At 40.7% G+C, this 17,097-nt stretch overlaps 1 protein-coding gene across 7 annotated transcripts in view; it reads right to left on the bottom strand.

The window, feature by feature from the left end:
* Positions 1-1,879: 1,879 nt before the first annotated feature.
* The window catches only part of HMGN3 (high mobility group nucleosomal binding domain 3), a 32,116-nt gene continuing 16,898 nt past the window's right edge, over positions 1,880-17,097 (bottom strand). For 2 of the 7 annotated variants that reach the window (XM_083730955.1, XM_083730954.1), the window contains exons 2-7: positions 13,026-13,076; positions 8,371-8,400; positions 7,336-7,383; positions 4,090-4,203; positions 3,872-3,971; positions 1,880-3,570 (exon numbers count right to left, since the gene is read on the bottom strand). In XM_083730955.1, coding sequence (XP_083587081.1) covers positions 3,557-3,570; positions 3,872-3,971; positions 4,090-4,203; positions 7,336-7,383; positions 8,371-8,400; positions 13,026-13,076 — 357 coding nt within the window. In that variant the 3' untranslated portion in view covers positions 1,880-3,556. Of the gene's footprint in view, positions 3,972-4,089; positions 4,204-7,335; positions 7,384-8,370; positions 8,401-13,025; positions 13,077-17,097 lie in introns of all 7 variants that reach the window. The other 5 variants (XM_083730957.1, XM_083730956.1, XM_083730953.1 and 2 more) reach the window with 3 other exon arrangements.

Below are 17,097 nucleotides of genomic sequence, written 5' to 3' on the forward strand. Positions count from 1 at the left end.
GACACCTTCAGGAAGGCATCTCTTACTAGGTTGTGTTGAGTTAGCACTCTTAAGTGCCTAATCCCAAGGTCTGGGTTCTCCATTTTATCTTGGGGGTTACCATCCTCTTCCTCATTTCTCTCAGCACTATTTAGGTAGTATGGTCCTATGGACAATGTTTTTCCACTTTAGAGAGGGAGGTTTATTCACCTTACTAGTGAAATCAGGTGGGTGGCACCCGGAGAAGGCCTTGTTAGTTGTGGTGCTCAGTCTATCAAATTCCCTTTCAAGACATGTTTGTTTGACACCAGCTGCACAATCTTTTCGTCACTGAGTGCTATTTTAACATATAAACTATGCTTTATTTTTACTTCGGTGTTGTATCTTGCTTTTGTTAAATTGTCTGAAAGTATTGCTAACGGTATAAAACCTTTAATTAAATATTACTCAGATTCTGCAAACACCAAGAGCTGCTCCTTACGTTGCAGTGACCTAAACAGTGTAAAACAAAATAAAAGTATAATGGTTTGAAAGCCATCCAAGTTGGTAGTCATTACTGCATTTTGTGGTAGCAAATTACAGAGTTTAAAGAAAGATTTGTGTAAATAAATATTTCCTTTTGTCTTCCCTGAATCTTCCAATATCTGGCTTCACTGGATGACCTTCGGTTTTAATACCAAGGGAGAAAAAATTCCCTGTATCTTTTCCAAACTAAAAAGCTGAAATTGTTGTAATCTTTCCACATAGTGGAAGTTCACTTTAGCCACTGGTTAATTTTGCTTGCTATTCTCTGTATATTTTTCAGCTCTGCAATAGCTTTTTCTGAGATGTGGTGACCAGAACTGTAGTTTTTCAAGTGTGGTCACACCACAAATCTATGTAACAGCAATATATCATGTTGATCTAGGGAAGAAGCTATAACAGACATAACATAAACAGAGACTGCAAAGTTTTACAGAAAAGCATGGATGAGAACATATTCACCCATGCAGAGTACATCCTATCACTTTCCCTTTGACCTTGCCTCCTACATATTCTCTTCAAGGCAAGATAGCATTTCCAGGAAAGGAAGTACTTTAAATGAGGTTTACATATTATTTCAAACTGAATTCACTCTTAAGGCACCAGGCACTTTTAAGTTAGCGTTTCACAGCTGAAGCATTTGGTTCCTGCAATCCAAATGGACTTGCTTGGGGGGGGGGGATAACCCATTTGAACATACCTGCTCTAAGCTAAATTAAAGCAGAGACACAAAAAGGTTAGAAGGCTATGATTTCTGACTAGATTTAATTCCTAATTTGTCCAGCACATGAATACTTTTCCAAACTCTTGGTCAAGGCAATCTCTGCTCACTCCATTTTCAGTCGGTAGAACAGCATTAAGGGCTGGGCAATAAATCTCTTGTGTCTTAATTACCTATCTGTAAGATGGAAGATAATAATACCTTCCTACATCAAAGGGATGTTGCAAAGAAATTCATTAGTGTGCGTGTGTTAAGAGATTCAAACTCTGGTGAGAGCAGCTAAATAACGAAGTCGATAGAACTTCACGGCAGGAAGCAAATCACAGGGCAATTGTGTATGCTTAGGTAGGACATTCTCTATTAAAGGAAACAGCTGGGTTTTGTTTAAAAACCAATCCAATGCACTGTGATCTGGTGAGGATTAATGAAAATATAATAATGCATTTGCATATAAACATGTTCTGAAGCTTTTGTATGTCACTTTATTCTTATACATCAACACAAGATGCACTTGTTAGGTGTTGTTTCCCTCCATTTCTGTAATGTGTGTGTATAACAGAGGAGCTAAACCAACTGAAATGAAACAATATTTTTCAAAGTAGGAGGCTACTGCAGGTGGTACCATTTTTGCCCAATCCTAAATAAAGACAGTAGGGGTTAGGTGATAATTACTTCATTTATTGACTGAAACATGCATATATTCCTAGACATTATGGCCACCAGCACAGAAATGAAAATAAATGTTATGAAAAGACAAGAAATATTTTCCCTTCCCACTCTGCAAACAATAGAAATATTCAAGTTCCAGGCAAAAAAATAGGAGAAAAATAGAGAGGGGGAGATGACCAGATGCTTATAATGGACCAAAGCAGTGTTAGCATGGGCACTAGAAATCATTCAGCTTGTTTAACACCACTGTTACAACCCCAGACCTTTTAATATATTCCAGCTTCATCCTCTCTACCAGGTACCACATGGTGTTGTTTAACCTCCATTGACCACCATTCCTCCAATAAAGCAGGTGGAATTGCCAAATAAGAGATTAAAAGCAGGAACATAACAGAAATTACAGTGGCATAATCTCCAGTGTTTACATGGAACAGGGGTTTAGTTAAGAGGAGATGTGAAATCAAAGCTGCATCTCGTAAGCGATAAAGAAATTGAGTTTCCAAAGCTCAGCTTCTGCTGTTACAGTGCTATTTACGTTGAAGCAGGAAACAAAAATGCTGGAAAATGACCCCTCGCAGGCATGGCCAAACTTGGCCCTCCAGATGTTTTGGGACTACAATTCCCATCATCCCTGACCACTGGTCCTGTTAGCTAGGGATGATGGGAGTTGTAGTCCCAAAACATCTGGAGGGCCAAGTTTGGCCATGCCTGGCTGGGCATTTTAGACCTTGTGCTAAAATGTCAGACCTTAGACTCAGCCAGCCATGTATGGCAGCCCACCAGGGCTCAAGAAGCTTTCTGGTTTTGCATATGCAGACATGACTTCTGAAACGCCTAACAGCCTACAATGTATGGTTGGCTGGCTACTTACGACACAACGTTGCAAGCTGTGCTGGTCTGCATATGTGAATCTTTTCGCACAGATCTGCATGTATTATGAGTGCTCCGTGGAGATCACACAGCGCTTTGGCTTTCACCTAAAACCCACTTAGTTGGAATTATTTTGTATTTTAAATCCTCTGGTTCTAAACAATGAGCTGTATTGCCAAATTATTAAGTTGTGAAATCAATGGGACATATCTTCTAAATAAGTGTGCTTAGTATCCTCCCAGCCAGAGCGAAGTTATCTATAAGGCAGCATATCTCAGATTTAGTGAAAATATTGGGGGGTTATATTTGCTGGCAAGGAGACGTCGTTATTGTCAACAAATGAAAAGAACCCAAAAGAGTCAGCAGGTGGCCATTATCTGTACATGTTTCATTAAAATCGCATAAACCTTAAGTACAAAAACACCACGGATTATTGCTCTAGAAAAAACCGCAAGAAAAACCCAAACACCCACGGTAAAAACATCACCATATGCACAAGACGTACATTTCTGAAAAGCGAGAATATGGAATGCTGGTCCAACCTTACAAACACTTTTTCCCCTCCCCCAATGTTAAGCTGATACTTTTTTAAAACTTGGCAACATTGGGGATTTCTAGAAGCGTGGGTATGGAAGGAGGGAAATGTTCATATACAGTTTGTCAACTTATTTTAAGTCCTAAAAAATTAGCATTTACAAAATACTTGATAAAAATATCTTTTAAAAGTTGTCTAGAGGTACATAAAATCATCCTCAAATGTTCATGTCAGTTCACACGCACTTGTCATCTACTGATTCAGTTCTCTGTACCTGCAAAAAAAGGAAACGGAAAAGAAGGTTTTGGCAACTAACCACTACGTGTAAGTCTCTTTTTTTAAAAAAAAGCAGCACAACCAATATGCAATCTTTCCTTTTGCAGCATTTGTACAGCCCAGTTCCAGACTTTTAAAACTGCATTGATATACAGGACATCTATAAACTTACATTCATTGGTTCCTGATTTTCAAAAGCCAGAGAAGCCTTACCTGCCAGCTTCAATTGTTCACAATGAAAAGCACCACACTACTATCTGCCTCTATTCACTGCACACATGCAGATTGCTCTACCGTACCCTGAACTTTCACTGTTTCAATCTGCCCTTTTACTGACAGTGTGCTGGCTGGGGCACCTCTGGATGCTGAAACACTAACAGTGGAGCGAGAGATGCGGATCTGTAATAACATCACGGGGCAATAAAAAGAAATATTATGAACATGCTTGCAATGGCTGGAAAAACCGAATTACAAAACACAACTGAGTGAATCGGCAGGAGTTCTGCGCGCCAAGTACCTCTTCAGTGTTACTTTCACCATTTTCAGACGGTGCAGTACCTTCCTTTGCTGCTTCCTGCTTTTCATCCTTCTTCCCCTTAGCACCTTTGCTGGCCTTTGCTCCAGGTTCCTTCTGGAAAACAAGATCAAACAGAGGGAGATGGATTTATTATAGAACCGAGAAAGCTCCCCAGGAACTGTGAGCGCTCTGCAAAAACCCATCAGAAATAAATCACTGGAGGCTCTCTTGGCACATTGCACAAGCACCTGGAATCACAGAATTGTAGAGTTGGAAGGGACCTCGAGAAACATCTAGTCCAACCCCCTGCAATGCAGAAGTAGGCAGCTGTCCCATATGGGGATCGAAGCAGCAACCTTGGCATTATTAGCACCGTGCTCTAACCAACTGAGCTACCTATGCACAATCCCTTTCCGCCTCCACCCCTCCAGGTTTTGTGTGAAGAGGGAAAGGTACATATGCCAATCCAGAAATGAGATTGGTGTACATATGTTTGCACGCAGGAACCCAAGTCAACTAGGCATCTTTCTTCACCACTTCTGTGGAAGACGACCAAAAAACTACAAGGTATTTTAATCTTGTGCACTGAAAATATTTTGACTTAATCTGATGGATTGTTCCAGTAGAGAAGTAAACTTATCTATCTATCTATCTATCTATCTATCTATCTATCTATCTATCTATCATCTATCTATCTATCTATCTATCTATCTATCTATCTCTATCTATCTATCTATCTATCTATCTATCTATCTATCTATCTATCTATCATCTGTCTCTATCATCTCGGGAAGTGCCTATATATTAAGGACTGGCGAATAAGAACATGGAATATGCTAGAAGGTGAAACTCCAGACAACTAATTATCCAGACTAACACTTCTTGTCTGACAGCTGTTTCTACACTGGACTGATCCTGTTGACCTTATAAATCAGGCATAGGCAAACTCGACCCTCCAGATGTTTTGGGACTACAACTGCCATCATCCCTGACCACTGGTCCTGTTAGCTAGGGATGGTAGGGAGTTGTAGTCCGAAAACATCTGGAGGGCTGAGTTTGCCTATGCCTGTTATAAATAAATTAAGGCACTAAATCGAGTTGAAGTGGTATTACTTTAGTTCTCTTATGATGTGGGGGCATGAAGGCTTCTCACTAGGAAAATGGGGAGGGAAGGAGCCTGACACATGCAGAACTTCTCCATGCTCTCGAACTCGCTGAGCACTCATGTCTCTAGCTGGAGGACCCCAATGATTTGCGGAGATTGGAACACTGGACTTCCTGTAAGTGTTCTTAAGGTCAGTGGAGAGTGGAGCTTGCAAGAAATGATCAATTCCTTTTCTAGAAGGCAAGGTCAAAACTTGCAAAGAACATTTATCAGAGCCAGCTGGAAGGGGAGGCAACCTGTCCCAGATTTGGCCATAGCAAGAAAACCCTTAACCATGTACTGTAACCAGGTTTATTTATTCATTCATTGATTCAATTTGTCTCCTGCCTTTTCCTTGGAACCAGGACTCAAGATGGCTCACAAAAATAAAAATAAATAGGCTGGGGGTTTTCAGGGTACAACAGCCCTGCAGGGCGGTTAAGTGTTTTGCCTTGATTGCAGGTTGGAGGACTATGCTGAGAGTAGCTTACACCAGCCCTATAATGTAGCCCACTGCAAATATTGCAGCTCAGAGGTGGGGGCCCTCCTTTCAGGTCAAACCAAGCCCTCACTGTATGCAGGGGTGTGTGTGTGTGTGTGTGTGTGTGTGTGTGTGTGTGTGTGTGGACTATATATATATTTACAGGGCTCCAGAGCTATATACAAATATGTACTCGGCTCACCAAGTGTCCAGTAATTTTTGGCTTGGGAGAAAAAGGCGAAAGGCAAAGTGAGTTTAAGACAGGGCTGAAGTCAGAACAGCTGGAAAACAACTGCATGCTCTATCTAATTAGGATTTACCAAACTCTGTGCAGCCCTTAAAACTATCAATTATTTTCAATGTTTCTATTACTCTTTTATCTCAGGCTAATATAACAACACAAATTACCTTGCCACCTTATATCCCACCTTTATTTCCTGGAACTCAAGGCGGCACACACTTCCTCCATTTTATCTTCACAACCCTGTGAGGTAAGTTAGGCTGGTAGTGACTGGCCCAAAGTCTACCAGGGAGCTTCATGGCTGAGGGAGCATTTGAACTAGGCCTCCTCAATCCTAGTCTGACATGCTAACCATACACAACATCAGTGCTGCTCCACCTCTGTGAAGTACTGGGCATTTATCCCAAGGTAGTGCAAAGTAATATGTCCCATCGCTGCAACAATTTCCATTTGTGCAACAGGAATTCCCCTCTCCATTTGCTCTAGATGTTCCCCTAACTCTCCAGAGCAGATTTGGGGAGGGTGCAGGGTGCATGAAAAGGAAAGAGGGGAAGGCGGAAAGTCCCTTGCTCTGGCGGGATGCCCATTCAAAGCAGACCTCTCATATCTGTGCTTTTCGGTTTCAACTGACACTGGCCGACAGCTTAATTGGGAGACTGCTACAGCTCTAGACTCCAGAGAAGCGGGATATCGTTTTTCTTAGGGCTCCTTTGATTGTGGAGCAGGCTATAAAGCTACTGCTTATCAGGCTTAAATCTGATGGAAGGGAGGGGGCGCAGAATTAATCTCAGGAGTGTCCATTTTATTTTTGCACCTTGTGAGAATTAGATGTTTTTGGCTTTCGTGACAAAATAAAATTTAAAATGTGGTAAAGGTGCATCACCAATGAAGAGCTGTAAGGTACTTACTATGTAAAGTAAAAACTATCGCTAATTTGTTTTCCAGAGACATGTTCATGCAATCATGGTACAGAGCTCATGCCCAATATAGTCTCCTAACTTAAAATTTTGCTAAGCTGAAGAAATTGATTCATCATTCCCTTTCCCATAATTAGATACTGTGTTTTCACCACTGAATGTTGTTAGTATCTGTGCTAATAACAATACATTATGTGACAACTATCCCAGGCTGTGAGCCTACAACTCAGGTTGTTTACTGTTGCAAAAGTTTCACAGAACTGACCCACAGTTGCTGCCTTTTCTTATGTTAATCCTACATTAATTTTAATTACTTTAAGATGTAATGATTTCATTAACTATTAACAGTTATAACCCTCTATTCATGTTGGGTAGACTGAGCAAGATAATATAGCGGTACAGAGAAAGCGCCCAGTAGGCAGAGTAAAACAAAAAACAAACCACTGTTAAAATAAATTTTTACCTTAGTGGTTTTTCTTGGCTTAGGCTCAGGTTTTGGTGGAGCTGGCTTCTAGGAAAGAATTTCAGACAATCCAAGCATTAGCACAATTGTTTCTTAATCATTCCCCTTTCCCCACTTCTTAACAAAGAAGCCAGAGGCCGTTTCTACAGATAGGCTTCAGTCAAAATTACCTTCTGTATCTTATCAAAATGTCTGAAAGTCTGGTTCTCTGCACGTTATAGATGTACTGTGAGAAACAGTTTCCCGTCATCTCCCAAAGAGGTTGCATTTCTCTCTCCTCACACACAAACAAAATGACCACACATTTCTTTTCTGGAAAGGATATAAGGAGCCAGCCAACCAACACAACATGTGAGTTTGGTTATTCAGATCCCTGTGAATCAGGGATGGGGAGCCTGTGGTCACCCATATGTTGATGGACTCAAGTTCCAATCAGCCCCAGCTGACATCGCTGATGGTCAAGGATGATGGGAACTGTAGTCAAACAACATCTCGAAAGCCACAGGTTCCTTGTGCCTGCTATAAATCTCAGAAACTTTAACAACTGGAGTTTAATATTCTTTAATGACTGGGGGTGCACTCCAGATACCCTTTACAGACTTTGGAAAGTGACACATTTCATCCAGAGGAAGGGGGCCACAAATAGTTTGGAGCTAGTTCTACTACTTGCCTTAGGGGAGAGAGGCTGCAAGAGTTTGGCTGAGTATCTAAAGCAGGATCAGGAGTGCTGATACCCAACATTGGAAGATCTGTTCCCTCCAATATGCTCTATATGCATATTTGTAGGTAAAATAAATTATTATAAAAATGCTACAGATCTTGTGCTCAGACCAAAAGGAAACAAAACCCTTCGTAGCTGCTCAGGAAAGTTTGATCGTTCCAGAGGCCTGATTTACATTCAAGGATTAAACACCAAATCTAGGTAACATTGGCTTACCACTCGCCACACGGCATGGCCAGTGCCACCTTGTCAAGCTTGACGTGAGAAAGAATGTGGCTTCCTATCTACACAAACAAGCTCTTATAAATACTTACAGCTGACAATCTTGCAGATCGTCTTGTTGGCTATAAAAAGGAAAGAAAATATCTTTGTAGATTTGCAGCAGTTCACATCCACACAAGGCAAAAATCTGTCACTCATTTGCCAACAAAATAAAATGTACCTGAAAGACAACAGAAGTCTTTATTACCAAATGCAAAGGTCTTTGCATCCTGAGGGATTATTGTTTTACATGGACACGATGTACTTGCTCAGCTTATTTGCTTACTACGTTTTGGAATCTTATCTTCCTGTTTGTTTCTCTACGGTTGTGGAAACCTCTTGTGGCAAGATCAGTGGAAATTATTTCTGGGACTGTGCTCCAAGGCACATTATGAACAAACAAAATCTGAAACCCCCATTCCCAAAGCCCAAGTAAAAGTGACTTGGTGGCCTTTGGAGCTTTCTAAAAATAATAATGCCGTATTCTTTGAGCACCCAAACACTGGGGAATAAATAATCCACACCTAGTAAACTAGACTTTCTTGATGTGGAATTTGGATTCTTTTGCAACGGAATCTAAAGAGTCTTGATGCTAATGATTGAAATTTGATACTATGATCAGAAAACATCAGTGCTGACACGGAATCTTTAATTTACTGCTCCTTTTGTAAACTGGAATCTGGTGGGAGAGGATCTTGAAAAGTCGTAACTTGTAAATAACTGGTAGAGTTGTGCGGAAAATCTGAGAAAAGTACAACCATGATTTTTAAGGGGAATTTGTGGCTTCATGGATTGGCGAGTGAAGCATCAAGCCACACATTCATTTAGAGGAATTTTGAATCGGAAGTACTTTTGCTTTCCTCTGTGACGTAAGTCAGGCCAAACTCAAAACAACAGTGTACTGTTTGTTTATTTTAATTAACGCTTTTAGAGAATTTATTGCAAAGCAGTGAACAATAATATAAAGTTCGGCATGAAACAATGATATCAAAAACACTCCAATAAAATACTAAAATAATAAAAACAGGGGGCAAAGATACAAACAACCCAAGGTTATTAAGATATCACCAAGTCCAGCTGTAGAAAGCAAATCCATCAACTGAGCTCTCCTTCAAGAAAAAGGCCGTGGCAAAAGGCATGTCTTCAGGTGAAGGCCAGCTGTGGTCCGACGGTACACAGGCACCACCAGCACATTCTGCTGTGTTTTTCTGATCTAACAAAAATGAACCATGAATGGGGACACGGTCCCACCCATGGAAAGCCTATTGGAAGCTTGAGAAACTGCCAGGCATGGTTGAGTAGGAGGGAGAAAGTCACATTCATCTGGGGAGGGGACATACACAGTACTCCTGCGCCACCTAAGAGATAACCCTTCAGGGGTAGCTGTTCACAGTGCTAGCCATCAGTTCACGTGCTATAAGCAGATGACAATCTCAGTGCAAGCATCCCCTGCTCCGTGTAGCACTGTCGGAACCGACAGGGCTGACCACACCTTAGGAAACAGGAAAGGGAGAACACTATAATATTAGTATTTGGTGTGCCACCTGAGGCATGCCTGTAGCTTTTGTACCATGTTTGTATTTTCTAGTTGAGCATTTTCTTTTCCCCCTCCCAGACTTGGGCATGCACTGGACATTTCACTGGCAAAGCAGCACCCCTCGGATGTGATATGAGCACAGGACTGGTGTGAAAAACACATTTTCTTTCCTAAATGCATGCATATCAATCTAGTAGTCTCACACCTGGTTGCACACATGGAGCTGCACCTGGAGGAACATGTGCAGAAGAAATTCTGGCCAAGTCTGATGTTTGTGAACTACTGTGCAAGAGCTAGAGGAATATCGTTCAAGAGGTTGAGAAAGTTTGCTTTCCTCGCACAAGTATCTTGCACTAAGTCAGGAAAGCTGCTGCTGCAAACTGAAGAGGCCTTCTTCGCCTTGCGGAAGGGCACCTTTTAGCACACACAGACCATAAATTTTCAGCTCCAGAACCAAATTTCTTCACATGACGTAAATAAGCCTGCGCAGCACGTTGAGCTCCAGGTCAGAGTAACGAAGAGAATTATTCTACTTTATCACACCAGTGTCAGCCTGAAGTAACATTCCATTTTCCCAAAAAATGACCATTTCATTCAGCAGCTACGGTTAGCCTTTTACTCGTGTTTCAAAAAAAAAGTATATTCTTCTACACAGTCATCTTAAAAAAACATCAACTACCCAACACAACTTTGCCTCCAGCCAATTACCCTCACATGCTTCACAATTTTTTACATTTCTCATTTCCACAATTAACATTCAGGTTTTTTAAGTTCAAATATGCCCTCTAGAGAACATTAAAAGTGCTTCAGAAGAGAGGCAATTCATTGTTAATTATCCCAGGCACTTGGTTTTGTAAATAAAATTTGTTCTTTCAGATTGGTAACTTCTTTGAAAATAAGGACATTAATACATTGATCCGATCAGGAAAAGCATTCCCTTACTGTGCGTAAGTAAATCAAATGTTAGTGAAAATGCCTGCAGTTTTGAGACTAGCTTAATGCATCGATTGCTTTTAAATGAGTGTAAGTGCTAAAAGTTGGGGTTTTTTGTTGGCTACTTAGGTCACACTGTGTCATCTCTTATAGAAACGTATCCTGCACCCACCTGCTATCATCTACACTGGCACTAAATGGACCCTTGTATAGGCGTTAAGGTTGCACAATTCTGCAAAAAGTTGTGTCTAGGAAGCTGTCAAACCATTGGTCTATCTATTCCGTACTGTCCTCACTGACTGGCAGCAACTCTCCAGGATTTCGGAGGGGACATTCCCATCCCCAAGTGGAGATGCTGAGGATTGAATCTGGAACCTTCTGCATGCAAAGCAGATGTTCTGCCACTGAACAATGGCCCCTACCTGATAAATACAGTCTGCATGGAACTGTATACAGTGTGCCTGCAACGTATGTGCGTTTAACTTGCGTGCATTCAGCTTTATGTGCTTGGCAAAAAAAAAAAAAACGGGGATGGGCATCTGGGAAAAAAAGTATTTGGCAATCCCACTTGCACCCAATGTGTTTAAAATATGCATTATTTTGGCTTTAGCTGCAATCCCCAGAATGTAGCCCCTGAGTAAATTCCAGGCTTATAGAAACAGGAACAATGATAAACTCTCACCACGCTGCTGTTTTCTACCTACCTGTCTGATTTGCGCAAGTCTATCAGCTGTGCTTCCCAGGAAGAAAATGTTTTTAAAGAGTAAGAGAAATGCAAAATAAGGCGGCTGCTGTCAAAAAACAACCTTAAGATTATGACTGGCAGCAGAAGCTGCTTCAAGCTACCCCCAAAAGAGATCCAAAGCTGGAGACTGTCCCAGTCATAAGGAGCAGACCAGGGCATCCAGGCTGCCTCAGCAGCAGACCAGTGAAGTGAACAAAGGCAGTGTCAGACGGAAGCGAGTTCACTTGCAGAGCAGACATGCCCTCAGAGTTAAGTCTTCCAACTCAACAGTGCCTTTGTACATATTCTCAGATTTAGGAGACAGAAGTGGGAACTTACAGAATTTAAACAGCAGCACATTATATTGCCTAGTGGTATCAACATCATCATCATTTACAAGCTGCTTTTAAAGCCAAGCCTTCCCAAGGCATTCTGACAACGTGTCAATGATATATAATCCATAATAAACAGTACGAGTCCCAGCTGAGGTTGTATATTCCATGCAGCCACAATTTGTGCCATGCTAGTGAGAAAATTGGTGTGATAATAAATAATTAGTGCTTGGTTCAGTCTATTATCATGGCTGCAAGTAACCTACAAGGAATAACAGGACCAGGTTTCTCTAAACAAACCCACACCCCAGTGGCACACAGAATTTCCAAGATGCTGGTCACTGATCTTCCACATCAAGTCTCTTTTAGCGATTAAGAGTCCCACAAACTTCCATAATCTGCTGTTTTATCTGGGTCCTTCTTCTTCCCCATTATATATTAATAATAAAGTCATGCCAGATGGGATAAAAAGGTGGCTTTTTCTATGTCTTCTGTGTAAATGAACTTTCTGTAATAGCTTTTCTGATGTGGCCAGAAAACAGATTTTGCCATATCAGATTTCCACTGGCTGTCGCAGGCTCTCCAGAGTTTCAGACCAGGGACACCTGAAGATGCCGGTGATTGAACATGCATGCAAAGGGAGTGCTCTCTGATGGACCTAGACCAGCCAGTCGCCATCTGAAAACAAGCATCACACACACACACACACACACTTAGTGTTTAATTTCTCTCTTTTCTTATGGCTCTTATTGCTGAAAATATATTCAGCCAGTGCTTGTAGTATAGTATTTCAGAATCGAGGAATCTATGCAGAAGCACAGGAGATGACGTTTTGAAGGTCTGCAGTTTCCTGTCGCTCTCTTAAATCCAGCAGAAAATTGGACTCAGCAAGCAAATTTGTTTTAACTTGTGTAAATTATTGGGTCACAGGTGTGTATGTGTGTTTTGTTCATTGACCCAGAATATGAGTTAGTCGTTGTACTGTTAACTTTGAATATGAATGACACAGTACACAAACTATTTCAGGCCTGACTCACCCCTCACAGATAGTTGCATGTACTAGCAGATAAGTTGCACTTTGGCCACATGTGAGCTAACTCTACTGTCTCGCTAGTATTTTGTCTTATAAAGTCACCAATATATAAAGAACGGTTGAGAAACGAAGGAAGGAGTCACACTTGCCTCTTGTTTTGTTAGTTTCACGACATCCTTGCCTTCAGCACCCTCTGGAGACTAGAAAGGAAATGATAGAATTTAGTTAGTTACACTACATTCTACTTCCTTAAATCAGACAAGCAGGATAAAAATAAGCAAAATCCAAGCAACACACATTATTCTATCCCTCTAAAATCCTACTCTTGTTTTAAGTGCTTCACATGTTTCAGAGAAGCAGTGACGAGCGCAACCTTGACTTCATGGTGAAACATGATAGGAATAGGTTGCCCTGTCTCTAAAACACGCATTTTAATCAGGGATAGAGCATCTGACCTTGCCAGTTTTAAAAACATCTCTGAATCTGGCTTTACATTTCCCATTAAAGGTAGCTTTAAATTACACATGAAATAAACTGCCTGAAATGCTTTCAAAATTCACTATTTAGTTTTAATAACAGACAAGAGTCAATCAAAATATCTGTCAAATGGTAGCTCAGCAATTGCGTTGCCTAGCTCTGGGGGGTCAGGGTAATGGAGTGCAATTGCAAAATGTATTTAAACTTCCCTCAATAACAGACAAACAATGAGACAAGAAAAGCACAGGCTAAATATGTATTTCCCTTGCTTCTACACATGACAGAAACAGAACATCGCTTTAAACAAAATGGCAGATTTACAAGATGGCATTCAGACACATCCCGAAGGCGCTTCAGAATTCCCAGGCTACAACCCCAGTGCTGAAATCTTGTCTATGTAAGTTTCTCATTGTGGCAAGAATCAGGTTTTCCCCAAGGATATGACACTGGCTGCCTTTCAGCCTAAAAAAGATGGCGCTCATATTCCTCAGCTGAGTTTCCAGCTGATTAACAAGGTGCGTTCATAGAGGGATGCAACAGCTGGAGATTGATAAGATAAGGGAACGGAGTGGAGCCTTGAGGCTTAACCTAACAAGGATGTAGAAATCTCTTGGAACACCAAATGCTTCGCTTCCCACAGGCAAGGGCTCCTCCAATATTAAGAGATCCATGAGGCAGAAATGACAAATGGACCAAAATAAGGCACGGGAATTGATTTTCAAATTCATCCTGCCTCTCATGTAGGCAGTCATGAGGTCGCCCCATTTTCCCCAGGACACAAATTATGCCACTGGCAAACTGACAAAGGATACAGTCTAGGACTGAGTGATGCCCAGTTTTCAACATCGCGATATATCACCAGCTAAATATCACAATGTCTGAAATAAGGATGTAACTATGTAGAGGCGAACAGAGTACAGTTGTACCTCGGAAGTCAAGCCGAATCCGTCCCGGAAGTCCGTTCGACTTCCAAAGCACGGCTTCTGATTGGCTGCAGGAAGCTCCTGCAGCCAATCGGAAGCCGTGGAAGCCCCCTCGGACGTTCGGGTTCCAAAAGAATGTTTGAAAACCAGAACAGTCACTTCCAGTTTTCAATCGTTTGGGAGCCGGAACGTTCGACTCCCAAGGTGTTCAGGAGCCGAGGTACGACTGTAATGTCCTGGCAACTGCTACTACTTAGGGGGTCTAAAACTGATACATTTTTACTTAAACATATTTTTATAACTGTTATTTTATAATACAGAGCAACAGGGCAGCAAGAATCATGAGAGAAGGGATAACCGGCTTCACAGATTTTCCCACATCACATTTTTTTTACATAGCACACAAACACCTTGTGAATTACGATCTATTGCCATGTCAAATATTATGAAACCCCATCACGAAGTGGACTTCAAGCTGATTTTGGATGATGTATTGACGCATTGCCGAGCACCACTGAAATTCAATACTCAGTACTGTACTGAGCTCAGTGGGCGTGGCCACTGAGTAAATAACAGGAGAATCATATACATGTCTACTCAGAAGTAAATCCCACTTAATTCAACGAGGCTTACTCCCTTGCACTGCAGTCTCAGTGACTAACATCTCATTTACAGTTTTCTGCTAAAGGGAGACCTGAATGCCTAAGCAAAGAAAATTGAATTAGGTTTCTGTTGCAAGCCGCAATCCTAGAAAGTGAGCACATCACTCTTTAAAACTGATATGCTCCAGACCCTGAAATGCTTTGGGCCATCAGGGAAAATATAATGTAAATTAAAATTAAAATGGCTTCAGAAGAAGACTCAGCGGCAGCTTCAAGTAGAACAACCATTCAATTACGCATGTACAGTATTCCAGTTTATTTTACAAGTCACTGTAGAAGAGAAGTGAAGAGAGAAGTAATGAAAACAAGTAATCAATAGAATCATTTTGAGAAAGGAGCTGAGGGAGCAATAGGCAGCTCAGACACATGCATGTACAACAGTTGATTTCTCACTGCTTGATTACTCAACCTGAGCGAGCCTGCAAAAATGAAAGCAAACAACGTCTCTTATTAGTGAAGCCATGAAATGAGACTGACATTGCCTGGTCTTTGCACACTTCTTGCGCAGAAGTAAAATGCCATGGAGTTTAGTGGGGCTTATTCCAGCTTAGAATGCATAACATAAACAGGTTTCCTACCATGGTTTTTCTAGCTAAAGCAACAATTTTCAACCTTGCCCACTTTTCAGTATTTTATCATGAGCCTACCGCAGAGGCTTATTTTGTTTCACTGAACCCCAAACACCAAGGTTTGTTTATCATCTAACAAAAACTGAGCATGCCACGGCAGTTACAAGTATGGTTTACAAGCAGTAAAATTCTTAAACCAGCATATATTTCAATTCTGGTGGATGGCCCAGTGATTTTTTAAAAAATTCATTTTTTATTTGCAAATTTAACAAGGAAAGAAAACAAAAGGGGGGAAATGAACTTCGCGGAGATGACGCATGCTACAAGACAGACTTGCCCAGTGATCTGGAATTGCATGTTTCAGGAAAATATAGGCCTGTGGGTTTTGTTTTCCAAATCACGGCTTTTAAAAATAATAAAAATACCTGTGATTTTACTGTGTACAGTCTTTTACAATGTTTGTAAGCTGCCACTGGGGTAGATATATTGAAAAGAATGCAACACAAATAAATAATAAAATAAAAAGATAATCAAAGCCTACATTTTTAGAATTTACCAGTGTGTTCTGGTTTGTTTAAATGTTTCGATGGATAAAATGAAATTTCAGAGGCAAAACCTTAACAAGAGAGAGAGAAAAGAAGGAACTCTACTGAGTTCCAGATCTGGAATTATTTTAGATTATTAGATGTTAGGCAGAGAAAACAAAACTGAAATTAATTCACAGACACCAGTATCATATTATTATTCAACTGTTTAGAAAAAGTGCCTGGGATATTACCCTGTCCCATAGTAAGTATCCTATGTGCTTTCCCTCAAAAATGGTCTCCGATCAGCCACATCAGTAAATAGGGCAGATGTGATCAGTTACTTCATGGAGTAGCTATGTTTGCATTTACTAGGGCGGGAGGTGAACTTAGCTGTTCACAGCTCCTGCCATCTTTATTTTACAAGCAATCACACCGATTCCTTGACCTTCCAAATCAGCCAGTAGTCTAAATCTCAGACTTCCACAAAGGATCTTAAGGTAGCATATAGTTCATCCACACAAGAATCCTATGAAGGGGCCAAGATCACTGTTCGAGAAGTTTCACATCTTAATTTCACATCCCAACACTATACCACACTGGCTCTCTTGAGCCAATGTTAAAAATACATTATTCTACAGATGTCATCATACAAACAACTCTAAACTTTACACAAAATACTTCCAAGTAAATATGCAAAGGAACGAAAATTTAGGCTGCAGTCTTGTGACCATAAGGGTAAGAACAAACTCTTCAAGAAAAAAGACTTCCTTTAAAAAAAAGTTCTGCTATATAGACTGTAATTATATATAGACTGTAACAGTTTAAACTGTTTAAAGATCTACTGTATTAATATATTACTCTTGATGGAAACCACAAAAGAAACAAAATGTGCAAAAGCCCCTTGTATAGAATTAATGCCCAATTTCTTCAAGGTTAATAACTTAGTAATAGAGAGAGAAAGAGTGCAAGTTAGGAGATCTGTGCTCCAAAATGCATGTTAATAAAAAGCCTTAGTAATAATAAAAGCTTCATCATAAGCTGTGGTGAATATTGTATTGTGGCA

The sequence above is a fragment of the Podarcis gaigeae genome (genome assembly GCF_964106915.1).
Source record: "Podarcis gaigeae genome assembly, chromosome: 3".
In the NCBI taxonomy this organism is placed as follows: Eukaryota; Metazoa; Chordata; class Lepidosauria; order Squamata; family Lacertidae; genus Podarcis; species Podarcis gaigeae.